General features: G+C 38.2%; 2 protein-coding genes across 2 annotated transcripts; both read right to left on the bottom strand.

Annotated features, from left to right (window-relative positions):
- Positions 1 to 2,378: 2,378 nt before the first annotated feature.
- On the bottom strand, positions 2,379 to 18,887 carry LOC113682166 (methionine--tRNA ligase, cytoplasmic-like). The gene is made up of 28 exons (XM_089182345.1): positions 18,665 to 18,887; positions 17,393 to 17,427; positions 16,868 to 16,926; positions 16,033 to 16,132; positions 15,598 to 15,726; positions 15,346 to 15,421; positions 14,990 to 15,099; positions 14,693 to 14,738; positions 13,996 to 14,045; positions 13,301 to 13,407; positions 13,046 to 13,162; positions 12,668 to 12,743; positions 12,283 to 12,410; positions 11,485 to 11,574; positions 11,114 to 11,165; positions 10,870 to 10,929; positions 10,500 to 10,574; positions 10,135 to 10,180; positions 9,833 to 9,989; positions 9,582 to 9,645; positions 9,045 to 9,162; positions 8,412 to 8,545; positions 8,073 to 8,152; positions 7,752 to 7,883; positions 7,319 to 7,423; positions 4,784 to 4,895; positions 3,932 to 4,003; positions 2,379 to 3,120 (listed from the first exon to the last, which is right to left on the bottom strand). The coding sequence occupies exons 1-28, from the start codon at positions 18,870 to 18,872 to the stop codon at positions 2,980 to 2,982; spliced, it is 2,679 nt and encodes an 892-aa protein (XP_089038471.1). The 5' UTR covers positions 18,873 to 18,887; the 3' UTR covers positions 2,379 to 2,979.
- Positions 5,566 to 6,554, bottom strand: LOC149040353 (uncharacterized). Its single transcript, XM_089183094.1, has 2 exons — positions 6,162 to 6,554; positions 5,566 to 6,029 (listed from the first exon to the last, which is right to left on the bottom strand). The coding sequence occupies exons 1-2, from the start codon at positions 6,505 to 6,507 to the stop codon at positions 5,566 to 5,568; spliced, it is 810 nt and encodes a 269-aa protein (XP_089039220.1). The 5' UTR covers positions 6,508 to 6,554.
- Positions 18,888 to 19,450: the final 563 nt, after the last annotated feature.

Here is a 19,450-nt window from a genome sequence, read left to right on the forward strand (position 1 = left end):
CTCATGACCAAATTTCTGGTCCTAGCTCTAACTTGCTACTACCATTTCTGTTGTAGCCTAAACTATTAACTTTTCAGCAGTGCACCTATCGCCCAGCATAAGTAGCAGCCTATTAATCCGAATAATTCAGGGCCGTAATTACGCCAACATTCTGTGATCAGCGCACGATCTTTACCTTCGGAAGCCTGCTCGCTGGTTTCTCAGTTTTGGGTCCATTTCGTCCTTTAATCTTCCTAGAATGAATCTGTTGAAGACCTTTCCAGGCACGGAGAGAAGTGCTATTCCTCTGTAGTTGGAGCAGTTGCTGATGTCTCCTTTCCTTGGCAACTTGACAAGATATCGCTCCTTCCAGTCTGTAGGTACTTTTTCCTCTTCCCGGATCTTCTCAAACAAGGGGTAAGGATTTCCTCTGTACCTTCAGTGCTTCTGCTGGTATTCTGCCAGGTCCTGAAGCGTTTCCGTTCAGAAGCTGGAAGGGCGTCTTAACCTCCTCTTTGGTTGGCTTTCTGCAGTCTATAGGGAGGTTGTATTCTGCAGACTGAGTCTCCGGAGGGTTTTACTAGACTTGGTCTGTGTCTGTTGAGCAGCTCCTCGAAATATTCTGCCCATCTGTTGAGCTGCTGTTTTGTTTACATGATGTTCTTTCCCTCCTTTTTTTCACTGGTGTCTCTGGGTGCCCGTACTTGCCCGACAATTTCTTGTTGATTCGTTGAGTCTTCATGTTTTCATCAACTGCTGCATCTGCTACTTTCCCTGCTATTCCTACTACGTTGCTGCGTTTTGAAAAGATGGGTTATGGAAATTAAGGAATGAGGATCCACCGAAACATTTCCTTTCTGCAATGATAGCAGTGATCTAGTAGGCTTCGAAGCAAGCTTTGAAACATTTTTTGATAAGTATCTGTCATGATCTGACACCTGTCAATTAGAGAGCGTCTTGGTAAAAAAGCGCATGGACGCAGAATATCAGTGCCCCACCGGCGCGGCAAACAAACTCGAGCTGAATGACTAGGACTACAATTTTTTTCTTCGGAAAAGTTAATGATTTACGGGAAAATATTATTCGCTTCCTTCGACAATCACCCTTTGCAGATTTATCTCTGCTCAGTTTTAAATGGCGAGGAAAGGCCTTGTAGGTAAATTCAATGAGTGTTTTGAACTTGAGATAGTTCGTTGTTTGCCGTAATCTGGGTTATGGCAGGTGTAAAAATTTTGTCTTTCTTATACCGAAAAGATGTAATCAAGCGAGCTACTTTTACTAGACCCCAGAATATTAAGCGCGGCTTTTACTTTATTTCTTTGCTTAGTTAGTTTTTTTTTCTGTTTTGGTTTCTGTTTTGCAATTTACGATAAAAACGTCAGAATTCTGTGGACTTTCAAAGACTTACCGTAAGTATATTTGGAGTAGAACTCAAAACCTCGCTCAACGTCTTACATCCAACAAACTGTTTTGCAGAATTCAGAAATTCAATAATTAAAAAAAAAAAATAGAATAATTTAAGGAGTGGCGCAAAAACCTACAATTGTCATTATCCTGCTGTCTGGCTTTGCCTCTTCCTCACAATGACTTACAAGGAGAAGGACAAGGCATGATTGGTATGAACTTGTAAAAAACCCAGCTTGACGAACGCGACGATAATGCGGAAATGGAATTCCGCGAACGAAGAGCTGAAGTTGTCAAAAACAGGAACAAAAAATGTCATCGTTGGAGACAAACGGTAGTCGTGAGGCTACAGATTTCAACTGTGGTGGTGTATGGATCGTTGGAAGGCAACCAGCCGATGCATTAGTGAGGCTGATTTTGACTGATAGTATAATTACTTTACAACAGTAGACTGTGTATTAAGCGCTCAGCCAAATACATAGGAGAGAGGAAAAGTGGGAGTCAGGTTGTTCCACTGACAGTCTTTTCTTAAAGTTTTATAGGATATAGCATGTAAATTCGAATTTGGGCGTAATTTCATTCTGTGAAATGACAATGGCTAAGGTTTTATCGTTTATAGTACGGTTTGGTCGCTTAAGATGCTTATCCCAAGGTTTATACTCGGTACTGGGCCGTGGGCCTTCATCAGGGCGGATAACGCTAACCAACGGATAAATCGCTATCCAGCGGTTAAGCGTTAACAAAACGTACTGCGCTGTACACTGAATACAGATTTACCTAGTGGTTAGTGTAAGCCACCCTTTGAGCAACCGGGGCCAAGTGTGTTTGTGAAAATACCACGTTTTGCTGAAGGCGGATGACTTGAGTCACTCTATAGTCCTAGATTGGCGTGCGTATGCTGCTGTAAATGACTTTCAAATAGTTTGTCTCAAACTTTTGCTGATTAAAACTCGAATGTTTTAGGTTTAAGGTTACAAAAGATCACAGCATTCAAATTTTTAAATTTTGTTTTAATCAGCTCTTAAGGTAATTATTCCATTCATATGCACTTGAGCTACCAAGTTTACTGCTTAATTCAAGAAACAAACTGATTTCGCAATATGTTAGCAATAAGATGGCAGGTTGACAAAATTGAGTTCATTGATACTGATTGGACATTAGACGCCTGGTAATCTGACGTTGATAAGAGATTAAGTGAGAACCCTTTATCATATCCGAGCTTTTGAAATACTGAGCAGTATTGGGTCAGTGGTACCATTGAATGCTTTGGCTAGGCTACCTTTTTAACTCTTCTTCTTCAAATGAGAAGCTAAACAATTTCACGATAACATTTAAAAGACTAAAAATAAAATGGAAAATATATTTGAAATCACAAACGAAGAAAAAATGTTGCTCGAAAATGCTTTATACTAGACAGTATATTACTCTGATTTCTGCTAAGTTTAGGTTCTGTTAAATTCTGTGCTTACTTCTATTTATTTTGCAATGTAAAATAGCGAAAAAAGTTTTCGTAATTCATTCAAACCAGAAACTGGGAAAGCTTGGGAGATGCGTGCATCCAAGGCACGAACAATCCACTCGGCGGTTAGCGGGTGTCTACTTTTTCCCCTCCTCTTTTCCCTTAGTAGCGTCTTTTGGTTTGTTGTGTGAAGCTGGTTGCTTCTGTTTGTTCCCACCGTATTTTGCGCGGAACTGATCCGCGACGGAGGCATCGATCTTGTGGAAGAGTGGTTTGGGCTAAAAGAATAGACAAAATTAACTTACAAGTCTTTTCTTGGTAAATGTTGCAGCAACGGTGTTACTTTTTAAAAGTAGAAAGCCTAAATGGATGAAGATATTTTAGGTTAAAGTTCTCGTAGTTATGGTCCTCGACCCACAAGCCAATAACTAATTTATAGAACGTTCAATTACCAGTCTTTCTATTGGATTAAAGGATTTACTTTTGATTGGTCGAAAATTACGTGAAAGTGTAAAGAGTATTGATGAGTTGCATACAAATGACATCAACACTGATTATAGTAATAGTGAGTTATGATGATGATACATTTAGCGATACGATGACAATGATAACGGTGATGAAGAGGAAACTAAACAAGGGTATGCATGGAAAGAGCTGCTCTCTTTCGGTCCGCAGCTTGGCCTGTAAGTTCAGCCTTGTCTCTACTTCTCGCTTGTTAACAAGTTTTTAACCCTTAAACTCTCAGACCAAATTTGTAATTCTCCTTACTGTCAACCATACAGTTCTTATAGTGTTAGTTCAGAGAATGTAGTATTGGATCAACTAATTATAACCAAATTGATATTTTTCTTTATTCTCATCACATGTCTGCCTGATACTGTATTAATATTGTAAGGAGAAATTCTGTCTTGGTCACTCATGGGAGTTAAAGGGTCAAGATAATGAACACTTATTTCCTCTGCTATCTGAAAAGTCCCGTCGGTCTGTTGTTATCAGGCCCTTCAAGTGAAAGGTAACGGCAGATACAACCTTGCAAGGAAGTATTTTCTTTTGCATCTCCTCTTATCTCTCTTATTTACTCGCTCTTACCGTTCCAATCTTGTGACCAGTCTCCAGATAAGGAATAAAGTTGTCCAACACCACATTGCCTTCGTCGGTGACCTATCAAACAAAGGAAGACTTGTGTTTGAAGTCTTTTCAATTAAAAGAAAGGCAAACAATTCTTACAAAACTCTTTAACCACCCACACTTGTCCTTTTTAATGAGTTTTTCATAACAGGGGTACCAGGACGCTTTAAGGCTGCGAGCGAGGATTTGGAGCTGCTATTTTAGCCCTGCAATAAGATGCGTTCTAAGGCTTAATGTGTAATTTCCGGTCTGATTAATAAGTAGAGAGAAAGTGTCTCTACATAAGTTAAATCTTTTTTCAAATCTGACCGAATGCCGTTTCCTAGAGAGATTCATCTTGGAACTTAATGGTTTGGAAGATCGTATGATTATATGATGGCTACGCATTTTCTCAGCTATATCATTATTGATAATGCAGAAACATTCAAAGAATACAACAGATTAAGCCAGACAGTTTAACTTTAAGTGGAGCAATAACCAACATGTCGAGCCCTTTTTATGAGATTTATATTTCAATCGGTTTTTTAAAGTCAACACAATCGTGATAAATTCCAAATTGTATCGCGTGCTGAACAGACCTTCCTGTAAAGGAGGTAAGTGTTCTAAAGAGACCGTGGTGCGTCGGTGGGAGAGAATAACAGGATGATTCAGTATTATCAACTGAGTTGATAATGTAAATTTGGTCATCGTAAAGAGTTTCAAAGCTGACGTTTCGAGCGTTAGCTATTCGTCAGAGCGATAAAAGGGTAATTTAGTAATATCAACTGAGTTGATAACGTAAATTGGCAACCCGAAAGAGTTTGTAAGACCTACCTGTAACTGGCGTTGAATCTCTTCACTGACCCCGGGCATGAAGGGATGAACGAGAACAGACAGCAGCCAGGAAAGATTGGCTGTGATCCCTATGACTGTACCTGCACGTGATCTAAATGATAAAAAGAGATCAACGACTTGCGTTATTAAGGGGGCCCTCTGGTTGAAATCCAACAGTAAAGAAGGTCATAACTAGAACAGTCACAGAGTCATAATCATTAATAGTAAACTGCTGAAAATTGGCAGGAGGCAAGTACATGACCCTACCTACCAGCCAACAAGTAAAGTTGACCAGGTTTGTTTATTCCTAGTAAATAATAAACAAAAACAAAAACTCTATCATTTTAAACTATTCTTCTGCCCCCTCAAATTCAAAGCTCAAAATACATCCAATTGGGCTGGTTTTAAGCATCATGGATCTACTTACAAAGCACTACAAACCTATTGAGCAAAATCGGGTTTCAATCATTAATGTTGCCATGGCAACGAATTCATTCCAAGAAAAGATTAACTCCTCAAAACTTCAACACTTTTCAGTCAAACTGAATTTTGCTCAATAGGTTTGTAGTATGTTATGTCTCAAATATTTGTGGCAAATTCGGAGCTGTTAGCACAAATACATCCTGAGAAATTTAAGGGGGCACCCAAATAATCATGAAAAACCCATATTTGCAGGAAATGTGATTTAAAAGGAAATGTTATGGAAACATGGGTTCAAGTTAGCTTTTACAATAAAAACACAGTGTGTTGGTAGAACTGCTTTAAAAGAAATATCCCTAAAGTTATTTTTTGGTCTTCTGAGTAGTTTTCCTCTTTTTGGGTCCATTACAAGGTTCTATTTCTCCAAAAGCTCCAGCTGCATAAGTTACACCCTCGCCACGAATCCTTAGATCTTCATTATGCTGTTTAGCCTGTCTCCTGGCAACTCTGTATTTCTTGTGCTGATCTTGCACTCTCTTCTCTGCTTGTTTAATTCTCTCTGAATCCCTTCTCCTAGCTTCCATTTTGGCAGTATCACTCACAGTGAGCCCAACCTTCTCCATGATAGCATGTTTCGCGGAGGCACCACCATCTCCTTCTGCCATGCCACTTGTGACCTTGCCACCTTGAATTGTCCTTGGAGTGGTATCATTGGAGGGGTGATCACCAGTAGCAAGGAACTCTGTCATGCCACAGTCACACTTGACAAAGACTGAATTGCTTATTCCCATTCTGTTTACAGTGCTCTCTAACACTTCAACTTTACCTAAATGAGAAATTAGAGGAAACGATCTATTAATTTTCTAGTTTAAATCCAGATAAATTAGTGGATCATGGACTTGGTTTCAAATTTTCCGGCATAATAAGTGACACTGTGCAAAAATTTCAACAGGCTCACCTGAGGCACATGGTCCATGTGTATGTACTCTGTTTACAAACTTCCTTAGACTTTCCATTGATACCAGGCGATATCCTTCAGCAATTTCCAGATCATCTGGAATACTTTCATCCCACAGAGACGTATCAATAGCACAAGCGCCGATTTTTCGCGCAGAAACCGGGATTGCAGGCGGTGGAATCATTTCGCTTACCACGTCATCTTCACCGACGAACGTGATATTTACCCTTCGTTCGCTCGTTGCGCTTGCCGCTCTTTTCGCTTGTTTTTGAACTCCTTTGAACCCTTTACGCTTTCTTGAAATTCCCTGCTTTAAAACAGACTGCTTTTTCCCTAGCTTCGGCATAATTTAACCCTTTATAAACTGAATCAATAAACTGTGAAATGCTACGCATAGATCGACACAAGTGACTTGGACAAAATTCGTTAGAGCTCCTTGTAACTCAGTAACCAGGCCTCAAAAGTAACTTCTAGGAATCTGGAATGAACTACGGTCTGTTTCCAAACTCAGGACCGTGGAACAGCGTTAACGCCTCAAAAATAATTCGGGAAAAAGGCTCTTGTTTTGAATTGGTTACCATGGCAACGGAAAAACAACGTTCAAAGAAGGCCACTTTTTGACTCTGCAAAGTAATTTATGTAAAAACAAGCAACATATTCAAAATCTAGATAGAGTCAAGTAAATATTTTTCCAAAAAAAAATTTGGGCGAAAAATTTTTCAATTTTACCAAATTTCAACCAGAGGGCCCCCTAAAGGCACAAACAATTTCCTGTGAGATTATCTAAATCATTATGACAGGTTAACCTTTTTACTCATGGGCACGAAAAAACGGTTTGAACCCAGTCAGAACTCGTTTGTTGGGAGAAATACTTAGAGTTACTCAAAACCTTATCCGTTATTTGTAAGGTTTCCTGTTTCTGGTCAACTAAGCGTGTCAAAGCTAAGAAACGTAAACCTGACTGAACACCTATTCGTTTAGGGGACAAAGGTATCGAGCAATCGTTTGCTTTAAAATATACCAAAAGTTGATCTATGATTAAAGCTGAAAGGATTTCGATGTACCAGGCCCTAAATCTGGTGCGAGAGTAAAAAGAAACTTTTCCTTACCATTGGTTTTAGGCGAATTCTTTGTTATTTAATATTGAGCACGTGTACCTTTCTGATTCGTTGCCCTTGACGAGAACCCAAGGTTGGTTGGACTGTATGTACTGATTACCAAGCTTAGATATGTTCAGCACGTCTTTTAAACCTTCTCGAAGCCTGAAATATAATCGCGACATTGTAAGACAAGAGATTGTTTATTCCCACGGAGACATTTTCATCCCAGGATAGTGGCAATATTTAAAATATGTTTAAACGACCAAGGAATCGCTTGGCGCAACAGACTTCAAAAATTGAGAAGATAATACGCGGCAGCCGGGTTGAAAAGCTAAGGAAAAGATTAACTCAAATGTGGCAATAACTATTCATTCAATACTACATTAATTACTGCAATACATATGTTACCTTAAGAGGGACGCTTTCAAACAATGAACCGCTTATTGAAAATTCCATCTTCAGTAAATTTCTTCAGAGCTAGATAGATTACCTAATTTTCTCAAGATTATCGATATACGTCTTCAACTCTTTGTTGATAAGTGCGATGAACTTCTTGTCATCGTCTGTCAATTCCATGGCTGGTATAGAACCATCAAAGTTGTTCTGGACAAACATCAAGGCGCTGAAAAAAAGGAAGAATTTATCGATCACTAACATGTCTTCGGGTGTTATAAATATCTTCATATGGTTACGGACGATCCTAAAAATGGAAAAGATTTTTTACTTTTAAAAAAAACTTGAATCACCAACAAAAATAAGTGCTGAGCTAAGGAACAATAAAGTTTTTAAAACTACAGCAATGAGAACATACCGGTTGATGAAGTTGCCAAAGTTGTTGAGCAATTCAGTGTTGTTGCGTGCAACGAAATCCGACCAACTGAAAGCACTATCCTGTTTAGAAAAGAAAAACGAGTATATTAGAATGATGACAGAAACTATGACGGAAAAACGTAACTGGAACAATACCTAAACGCCTCTCAAAAGTTCGCGTTTAAGACAGTTGCTACCGCAATGTTGTTGATTTTCTATTGCTTTAGGAACGTTCCAACGGCTTTTCGACGATCAAAATGTTGGGCTAAGTTAGAAACGGTTAAGTTTAAAATGATGGATGGCTATGTTTCTTGTTCTAAAGAGAGACGAAGTGCCTCACCTGGCTCTCGGGCCTGACGAAAACCAGATAGAATCTCCACACATCTGCTGGTATGCCTGTGTCGGCTGCATCGTCACCAAACACCCCCACTCCACGACTCTTGGAGAACTTATCATCTTCGTAATTGAGGTATTCTGGGAAGGAAAGGGAGCTAACTTAATGAGATATTTTATTTCAGCCTAGTAGCCTAAATCTCGCTACGTTTCGGGCATGTTGTCATATCTTATCTAATCTATGGAACAGTTTTGCAGGACTCAGCTTAAAAACAAATCCCAGCTGTACATTGCTGATATGTAACTCATTTTTAAAATGTTCAAAAATAAAATATCTCGATATTAAATGTTATATTTAATTTTGAAGCTCTTGCCGTCAATTCCGTTTTTTCTTCTTGTTTCCTTTTAATTTTAGATACCAATGATATAAATCCCACAAAAAGGTGTCTCATGGATGCCTCAATAAAACATATTTCAAACCAAGTTTGAAATTAACTTAGTTATGCCAGCCGCTTTCGAAAAAGCTGGCTTAGGCTTTACGTATGCAGAATAACAAATCACTTTTAGACAACGGTGTGAAAAAGAAAGTTTTTAATTCAAGTAGAACGACAGGTAAAGGGAACGCGGAAATCTACATTACCTGTTGCGCTGATGGAATTCAAAAGACTGTAGTTGTCGTCTGCACCAATCAGAGTGCACGGGAACACAACAGTGTGGAAAGGGACATTATCCTTTGCCATGAACTGATGAAGAGTGACCTGAAAGAATTCCATTTTCATCATTAATGAGATCGTGACCTGACCTAAGGCTGCTCAAACAGTTTCGAAAAATAATTTCGATAATAACTTTAAAGTGTTAAGGCTTTGTTCGAGCCTTAGAAACGAATGAAAACAGTTAAAGATGACCGAGAGCATTGATTCCTGGGAGTTGCTTTGCTCTTCACCGATAGCGTTCATTAAACCTCAAGAAAGAAATGAAAAAGTTTTAGGATTGCTATGGCCGAATATTTCGAATAGGGCTCAGATTTATAGTTGTGCTTATGCACATCAACTCTTGATTATCATTGTTTAATTTCAAGAATTTATTCGGCCGCAATGTAGCTATAGCAACAGTCATAATGACATGCAATACTGAGATACAGCCTGGTCAACTGAGTTGGTATTTTCCTATGACTCACTTGTTGAGGATTTTTCCACCATTTCTCCCACTCGTTCGTGTAGTTTGCTGTGATGGAAAGGTACCTGAAACAAAAAAGTGCAAAGTCTTGAGATTGCCTTTAGAGCCGATCATAGCCACACACTTTAGAGAAGAGGAAAGTATCGCAAGCAGAAGTTTATCGTTAGAAATTAACCGTTGTACATAAAAATTTTCACCACAAAACAAATGCCATTTGATGTCACTTCACAACAAAAAACATTATTGACTCACCCTATTGGTGCATCAAACCACACGTAGAAGACCTTATCTGTGTATCCTTCCAAAGGAACTGGGGTTCCCCATTTCAAGTCGCGTGTAATGCATCGTGGCTTAAGGCCCTCCTTCACCCAACCCTGAGTTATCTGGCGAGAATTGGGTGTCCACGTTCCTTACAAGAAAAATGGTATAAAAAATATCGCGTTTAACTTGAATTAACCAGATGTAGACTGCAGTTGCGAATGCTTTAGGAAAATTCAAAGTGGAATGCAATTGAATTGCTTTTTAGGCAGGTCATGTAGAACTCTTCAGGTTACCTTCAGAAGAAGATTTGTCGATCCAGGTCTTCAAGGACGATTCCAACTGAAAGGCATAAAAATATGCTCTTTAGAACCAGTGACATTATATGTGGAAAATTGTTTTTTGATCGTGGACAGTCTGTACGTAGCCTCGTCCTGCATAGAGGTGGGAGACTGCAGATAAGAGAGTATGCGGACGCACTTCGTAATTTGCCCCAGGCTTTTTGAGTTAAAACAACGACACGTGAGCGAAGATTTCAAGAGAGTTTTTGTTGTGTTCGCATGGAATGGAATTTTATGAGTTTTTGTTTCTGTAGTAATTTTATTGCTTTGTTGGAGTTTGGCACATTTTACGATATCGCACACTCTTGTTGAACAGTTACCTTGGTCAAATTCAAAAACAAGTGCTTGCTGCTTCTCACTTTTGATGTTCCTCCACAAACCTTGCATCGAGGTTTCTGAAAGCAAATTTACCTTAGTGGTGTTTAAGGAGACAAAACAATGATGAACATGGATCAATCAGACACTTCTTGCTACTAAGGATAAAAACAAAGTAGTTATACGCCTAACAGTATCTTCGTTATGTAAATGTCGCTTTGCACGTAGATTTAACTAGAGATTCTCAGGGTTTATACGTTATTTTTGAAAATAACTCGCTAGATATATCAATTTATGACTCGAAAGTGAGGTATATAAATTTTTTTCTGGCCTTTTTTCTTGGGGACATTCACAATAGAATAAAACCTCCTTTACCTTAAGCTCGATAGCGTTAATAAGCTTTCCACAGGAATCACACTGATCTCCTCTAGCACCCTGCAAATGTAAACACGATTACTAGACTATGCAATGTACCTGTACTTCGTCAGGGCTAACCACAAGACGTAGTATGTAGCAAATCAATATAAAACTCGGAGGTTGGAGGAATAAGGGCTACTAAGAAGATATATCTCAGTGTAATTCTTTTAGACTTAGTTAACATGAAAATAATATGGCTTACCTCATAGTTGCAGAAGGGACATGTACCCTCAACAAAACGGTCAGCAAGAAACCTGGAGGAAGAACGGACTGCAATGTTTGAAAAATGAAGTTATAAAGATGCGTCATCATAGCCCAAATTCACGCTCGTTTCTCTGCAGTGCTCGAGGACTTGTGTCTCTTACCGGAACTGGATGAATAAAAACCAATACCAAAGCGACATTGACTTGCTTACTATTATAGCGTACATCGTCTCTCTTGACTATACTCGGTTCCAGTTGGGTTCAAATTAGTTCTACGTGTTTGTAAAGGTAAAATATTACGACATCGAACTTGAAAAGTCTCTAAATAGTTGAATTTAGTCCTACGCATAAGGATCAGTGAAAGTCAAACCTTTTGCATTCCACGCACTGAAGTTGTTCCAGAGTGTCCTCAACTAGGTGATCTTGCTTTTGGAGTCGCCAGAAAATGTCTTGGGCGATTCTAGGAGTAAAAAAGATCACCTTTTTCAAACATTTGATAAAAACTAACCCTTTACAAGCAGCATGTTCTCATCACCTTCCCCATGTAGATCGGAGAGCCTTTGTGACAGTACCATACGTTGTATATTCAATGAAATGTATTTGGCATTTCATAGTTGATTTAATCAATCATGATTAATTTACCTAGTTTACCTATAACGCTTAATTCAGACAGTGAATTTCGCGGTATGGCGATACGGCCCAGCTGCAAATGAATCTCGTTGATCGTCAGCAATATTTTCAATAATTCAAAGCTGTTGAGTTTATATGCCGTACTATGCTGCTTGCGTAAAAATCCATATTCAAGTTCTCCTCCAATAAGTGGTTAAAATTGTGTTTCGAAAAAGGAAAATTTTGTGTTAGATCGACAGGAATTAGTTGGCAGGGATATCGAGAGTATATCTGATTTCTTGCTCAGAAATTGAACTTTGAAATTTAAAACTGAAGGTGACACGTCTGTGGAAAAAAAAATATAAGACTCTCAAGAGCGAAAAAGCAAAAACCACATCCAAAACCTCAAAGGGTAGTCTTCAGGATGCAAGAGATAAGAGCAAGAACCAGGGAAAAAAAAGCAAAAACTACATCCAAAACCTCAAAAGGTAGTCTTCAGGATGCAAGAGATAAGAGCAAGAACCAGGGAAAAAGATGTTGCGTCCAAAATTAAACTCACTCAGTCTGTTGCTTAGTAGTTGTCCTTCCAAAGAAGTCAAACTTGATCTGAAACCATTCGTAGACTTCTTTGTGAATCTTGAAGTACTTGTCACATATTTGTTGGGGTGTAAGACCTTCCTCTAACGCCTGGCATAAGGAGCAACAAATTAAAATAAGTGTTATCTTCACAATATCAGGAGTTCCGATAATTAAGCAGAATGCTTAGTGAGGGGTTCGTGCATAATTTTACAAATTAAAAATGTAAGCCTAAATGACCACAAAACCATTAAAACCTTTTCTCCATTACATGGTTTTTCCTTATTTGCATATTGGCGTATAACTGTTGTGACTATGTTTTCATCTTTGCATGCCTGCCTTTCAGTAATGACGTTCAGTATAATTACCTTGGTTTCTGTGGCTGTGCCGTATTCATCCGTCCCACAGATGTAAAGTGTGTTGTACTGACGAAGGCGGCAAAACCTTTAGAGCAATGAACGCAAGAAATAGTGCACAGTAAAAGCTATTTTGATCCAGGAATGACAAGGAAAATCTCATCAGAACTATATCCGATCTCATATGCATATTGAAATTAAGAACTATCAAGCCAGAGATAACCGCACTGAACAGATGTAACTTCTCATTATTTGCAAGTTCTTGCAAAAGTTGGAACATTACAAATCGACGAATTCATGGAAAAAAGAGAGGCCAAAGTGTGGAAAGGTTCTTTTTCCAAAGTAAACCGGCTTAAAGGTTAGAGGCGTGCCGCCTGAAGGTTAAAGTACCTGGCATATACGTCTGCACTGAGGACACACCCAATGATATTCCCCAAATGAGGCACATTATTTACGTAGGGCAAGGCACTGGTGATCAGAATGTTTCTTTCTCCTTCGATGGGAAGACTGCGAGGGGCAGAGGCAACACAATATTTAGTAAGTCTTGTATTCATGTTTCAAGTACTACTAACTAAAGACAAGTTTACAACGTTCTCCAAGCTTCAAGAATGCATTTTCCTTTAAAGAGAGTCTACATGTGCTTACATAGGATCCACAAGCCGGCGGGTTTTCGGATGGTTTTTGCTTCCATTGTTCCAATGCTCAAAAGCGTCAGCAATCTCTTCCCTCGACAAAACTTTGGCAACAGTTCCCTGAAAAAAATGAAGTGTAAGTATCCGAATATATTTTTTTGCTATAATCCATTCGTTGAGAGGTACGATAAACCAGCTGAATTGTTCGTAAGTCCCCTATAATCTCTCCATCACACTTTTAAGTAGCCCAGCCCAGATAGTTTGCGATTGGCCGATATAACTAAGATCAGCTTAACTCAAAATGAACTCATTGGATGCTAACTAATGAACGAGAATCATTTAATCAGAAATAGTCTCGCCAATGACATAAGTTCTCTTTGTTTAAACAGACATTCATTAAATTTAGGTAGAAGAATATGTTCAGCTTTTACTTCATGTGGCCCATAAAGTTTAAAAAAGCTGATATTCTACTCTCTATTCATTTATCTATTTCTTAAATGGATGCCATTCAAATGGACATCTGCTCGTTAATTCAAGGAAGAGACAAAAAAAAATTGGTTTGTTTTAACTAAAGAATACTTCTTTTGGTTTCAGAAGCAAAAAAATGCCTCTGCAATTTTTGCCTACAATTAAAATTTCAGAACTTACTATAGTAAAGTATGAAAATATGATAGATTAATCTATGTTTAAGATCTAGTTCTAGCTCACCTCCTCTGTGGCAGAATCACCCTCTTGATCTCGTTGGGATGATGGGGAACCTATTTTAGCAGAAAATTTCACTATTATCTTTACTTTTTATTATTAGCATCAGAATCATTATTGACTATTACATCATTGTTACTTCTATCATTATTTACAACAATTTGCATACATATCACGTTCAGTATTACAGTTTAAGCAAATACTATCAGCATGAAAAATAATTGATTTTACTAATCGGTAGAATTGTTGTAACCCCTTCACACCCTAACATCAGTATGAATATTCTCCATACTGTTCTCCGTACATTTTCAAAGAAGCTGACAAGGAGAATTTGTTTAACAATCAAGAGCTGCTTTAGTTGATGATCATCTCCTCTATTCTTATGACTTCCTTGTTTGATTCAGGGGTGATATGGTAAGGAGAAATTAGATGCTAGTCACTCTTAGGGGCTAAAGGGTTATGTAACTCGTGACGAATGTGATGATATATTCACCACATGCAGTTTATCATGTGGTGAATTTGGACCCGAATTGAAGTGACAAGGAATGATCCCACTTACATTTGCTGAAATCTATATGAATTAACAACTTTCCATGCAATATGAAAGTATATCCTCTGATATTTTACTGCCATATTTTGAAGTTATCGCTTCAATTAATTTCTAATTTCTCTAAGTCAATAAATATTTCACATCTATGTTTACTTTTTGCTAACTGCTCTTGAGCGTCAAGCATTGCCAACAAAGCATCCTACAACAAAAAAGAACCCCGATCAGTATCAAGTAGTTGCCAAAGTATATAAGGAACAGTACTCTTTCATTAGGACTTGTATTCTGCATATCGCCATCTATAAGTTGTAATAAAAAAGTGATCTGAATACATGCCATCTATAAGTGTTTCAAATGAGTATACTCAAAAACCACAGAGAGATATAAATCTCATTTCTGTATAATATATAAGATGTATCAAAAATGGATAGCTAGATTTATTAGTGTGCATACCTTAAAGGAAGAAACTTCTTTTCCTCCTGCAACCTCAAATTCAGTTTTGAGGAAAAGCTCCTGAGACATGAGGAGGTTGTGCCACCTTTTTAAGTTTGAGATGCCTGGATCTGTTTGATCAAGAGAGAAAATTTTTACAAACCATAATTTCATGATTTTCCACTCTACTGGCACACAAAATCACAGAGCAAACATAGCTGGGAATTCTGCATTCGTAGTAGATACTCTGTTTTATTTTAACCCTTCGTGACAAGTCTCAGAAAACTAAATCAATTTCATGGCTAAGCTAATCCAGACCATATGGCTGGAGCAAGCTCTGAAGACACAAATTAAAGAAAGCAGATGTTCACCAATACCTGAATATTTTGAGCTCTCCATGAAGAGAGGGTGCAGAGAACCCCAAAGGATGACATCAGCTAGCCCCAGGTGACTCTGGAAAGTCAAGGAATGGCGATTTGTTTAGTAGGAGCACTCATTTCAATTAAAGGTGTATAACTCCACATAGTTGTGATTTTTAAGTTAAAGTCCAAAAGAAGGAAAGGGGTGTGATCAATGAGTTACGAAAGAAGTAACCAAAGGTGTAAAAAAAGGTTTTATGAAATTCATACCCCAGAAAAGTACTTCTTGGAAGCAAGAGCTTCATCTGCATGTCTTAGGAGATTTACCAGATCGTCGACTTGGCCACTACAATCCCTTCCTTGGCCAATGGACTTTACAAGATAATTGAAGATAACAGGCTGCCAGATAAAATGGTAAATGAGTCAGCAAAAATCTGACAGATGTTTAGATGATTATAACCATAGGTACTCTTTCAGGGTGGGGTCTGACTCGCATCACGGGTATCTTTCCCGGCGTATCACTTAAGGTACCTTTTAATGTTCCTCGGCGAACACAAAGAGTAGGAAAACTTAAATCTTTTCCCGGGAACAGAGCACTATGACCCTGCCCAGGGACCGGAGCTTAGCCACTGGATTCACAGAACGGCATACAATACTCTTGACCACCTTTTCCTTCATATATGTTCACTCTATGCAACAACTTACCTGCAAAGACGAGCTCTCCCACTCCATCCACCGATCAACAATTGCTTTCCCATAAGGGTCGGAAGCTACATCTGAGCTTCTGTTGAGGTCAAGGAGGTACCTATATAAACAGAGTTAGTGATCAGTATCGGAGTCGACAATGATGTTCATTTACATTCAGTTACATTCATTTACATTCATTTACATTAACAATAGGTATTACTCTTACCCTTAACTTGCTATTATTGAACTGGATCCACCTGTGAAATCAACTTTATAACCGATGTCATAAATCTCAGGTTAATCTTTTTTAGGTTGGTCCGTAGATTAGATCAGATTATAACCTTGAAGTACCCTGCCTCCCACAGATTAAGCATAGCGCCAGAGTCCTATGTTCGGAATTTTTTTTGGTTTACTGCACAAATTACGTTAACTGGAAATGGCCCTGGGGTTCCCTCAGTTAACAGAGGTGGTTGACTCAAATGTGTGAGAGTTAACAACAAAACTTGCACGACTTGTAAATGTCAGCCAACCCGATATGTCATGCAGTCGTGCTTGTACAGAATTCAGTGTTGAATAATGAACTTCTTTGGGGCTAGGTAATCTAAGTGAAAATTACCTTGAGGAAACCAACCACGAAACAAAATCAAAGTGTCTTAGCTTTTAGTTCTTAGATTTGAAATGTATGAGCTCAACATCCTTGATGAACCCAAAACGTGTGAATCATCTTAAGCAGTTTTTGATCATCTCTTCTTACCCTTCCTAAAATTGAATATTTTAACCAAGGGAAGACGGTTCATTTAATATAAAGGATAAATTGTTCAATACATGAAGACCGCGTATGAGGCATGAATACCTGCAAATACTGTTTGGACTGTGTAGCAAATTTCCATCGTCAGTCTCCAGCACTGGAAGCTATTTAAGACAAGCCATAATGAAGAAAAAGTTGAAAAAAAAATGAATGCCAAAAGCAGCGTTAAATCCCTCTTATTTGGTCCTTAGGTTGTGCATAATAACTGTCATCCGCACTGATACCCGTTAGTGTTTTGTACCATTGGCTGAGTCGGGAACTCAAACACCAGCTTAAGTTTTTCTACTAGAGGGGCAGGGAGTATGCACTCTGTTGTGTTTGGGCTAATAGTTCACATGATTTAGACAGTCGAAATATGTTTGCCTTTTGTCTAAACAATTCCTTAGTCTGATGGTTCTGTCCGGTTGTTTATGATATCAGACATCTAATTGCAATTCAAGCATGTCATTGTTGAAAATCACCAAAATTGTTGGATGATGAAATATCAATCATTTCAGATCGTTTAAGAAAAGAAATTCTATTGAGAGAAGTGCGGCTCTTATTTATAAAAGAAAGTGTAATAATACAAACCTTGCTAGTTCCTTGAAGATTGAATTTCGCCCTATCTGGTTTAAAAAAAAACATAATGTTTGAATCAGTAATCTTACACCCAGCAGCTATACCCAGTGTTCAAAGGAAATGTCATTTAAAAAAGCTGGTAAGCTAAAGGAGTTAAAAGGGTGAAGTTCAAATAATATTTTCAGTCATATTTCACGCCAATCATGTCTGGCCATTATATAATTACAAGATCTGATTATTTCCATCACGCGACGTTCATATTGCACTGAAACTGCGTGAAAACTTTGAAAATTTCTCGCCTTAAAAACAAAGTCGCTTAATATGTGTTAGGTTTACGTTGAATATTGAGCCGTTGATCAGTCAACTGAATATTGGCCAGGCGTACGTGTCTGAAATATGCAAATTAAACTGATTTTGATAATCGATACTGCCAAATCATGTATATCTACTTTCATCGAATATGTTTTACACTTTTATTTGACACACCATGCCGATATCTTCGGTGTTCGGTTCAAGTTTCATGATAAGGAGGTGTTAACCGCTTCCCAATTTTGCCGAATCATTTCGGTTATTTATTTCAGTGGCTGACTGCCAATTTCATTTTCTTAAGTTGAATCAACCTCTAACCTTTGCCTGAACTATGGAAAAATCACGTTTATACTGACTACAGAGGTTTAGGCTTAGCATTTCTGTATTTCCATATGAGAAATGTTAAAAAGCCTGCATTACACTGTGCAAGTTAAAGTAATGAAATCCGCCATCCATCTAAAGATGTTTAAGCAGATGAAACTGAAACGGAGGGTTTCCAAGAATTTAGGCTTTAGAGTCAAAACATCGATGTAACAAGAGGATTTGTTTCTTAGAAATTAGAGTCTAATCATATCATTCTTGATTCTTGGTATTTGTATGCGTAATTTGAAAGCTAATTCATAATCGACATTTGACCAAATCCACATAAAGAATTAAATAGACCAATCACGAGGTTTCTTGGAAATCTTGAACACCTGTACTATGATGCGTCAGACTCTTGCATCATCCCTTCCCTGGGGGGGTGGGGTGGGGAGGCGTTGTAATTTAAAAAACCAAGATTAAGTTGAGGAAGAAATTTAGACCTGAACAAATAATAGAATTACCTCTAGAAATTTGCTACAGAAAATGTAAATTCTAACTGGCTTTTATCCTAGACTCCAGTAGACCAGAATCGTTGTTACTATTTGTACACGAAGCATTGGGTAAAATTCTGGTTTCACTTCTCGACTAGCAGTGTAAGAAAATAGCTGATACCTTCATTCGTGATGTACTGTATCGTCATTGAAACATCCGCCAGATTTTTTGCTGCTAAAATACGAAGCAAGGATGGATTCCCTGGGTCGCTATAGAGCTTCATAGCTTCACCGATTTGAGATGACGATAGCTTGCGACAGCGACGTGTTATGAATGTCGCTGTTCGAAGAAAAGCGAAAGAACTGACTCCACCAAAAACTGGAGACATCTGGTGAAACCAGTTTTTCGTGAATTAAATAAACCAGACTGAAGATTTGATGAAGACTGGAACGAGTTTCTGCGGCCACACACCAAAATAGGTCGGGTTCACAAAAACTCCATTGCGCATCGAAACAAGAAAACTAAAAAAAGCATCTTTCAGGACCATATAGATGACCTCTAACATTGGTGCATGCCTACTTTCATTTTTTCCCTCTCCTCTTACGATTAACTTTCTGATGTAAAATGGCTTCATGGTTGGTGAAAATATGGTTCGATCAAAGAAGATACAAAAATTAGACTTTTGATATTGGATGGATCCTCATATTGAAATTGATTGTTTTCTTTATGCTTGGAACCCAGTTCTAGGAAGTAGATAGGTGCTGTGTTTAGGGATCGTTATAACGTTGTCTGATTTCTTCCCAGATATAGTCTCCAACGATGTAGTTTTGTATCATCTCTTTTGGAAAACCATTTTGTACTAGTTATTCTCCTTCTCAACTTTCTCAATAACTTTTTAAGGTCTGCAGGGAAATGCAAACTTTGCTCAACTGAGATCACAGTAATTCGGTATACGACGTGGGGTAT

This window comes from Pocillopora damicornis, chromosome 9, assembly GCF_964200805.1.
Source record: "Pocillopora damicornis chromosome 9, jaPocDami1.2, whole genome shotgun sequence".
Classification (NCBI taxonomy): Eukaryota; Metazoa; Cnidaria; class Anthozoa; order Scleractinia; family Pocilloporidae; genus Pocillopora; species Pocillopora damicornis.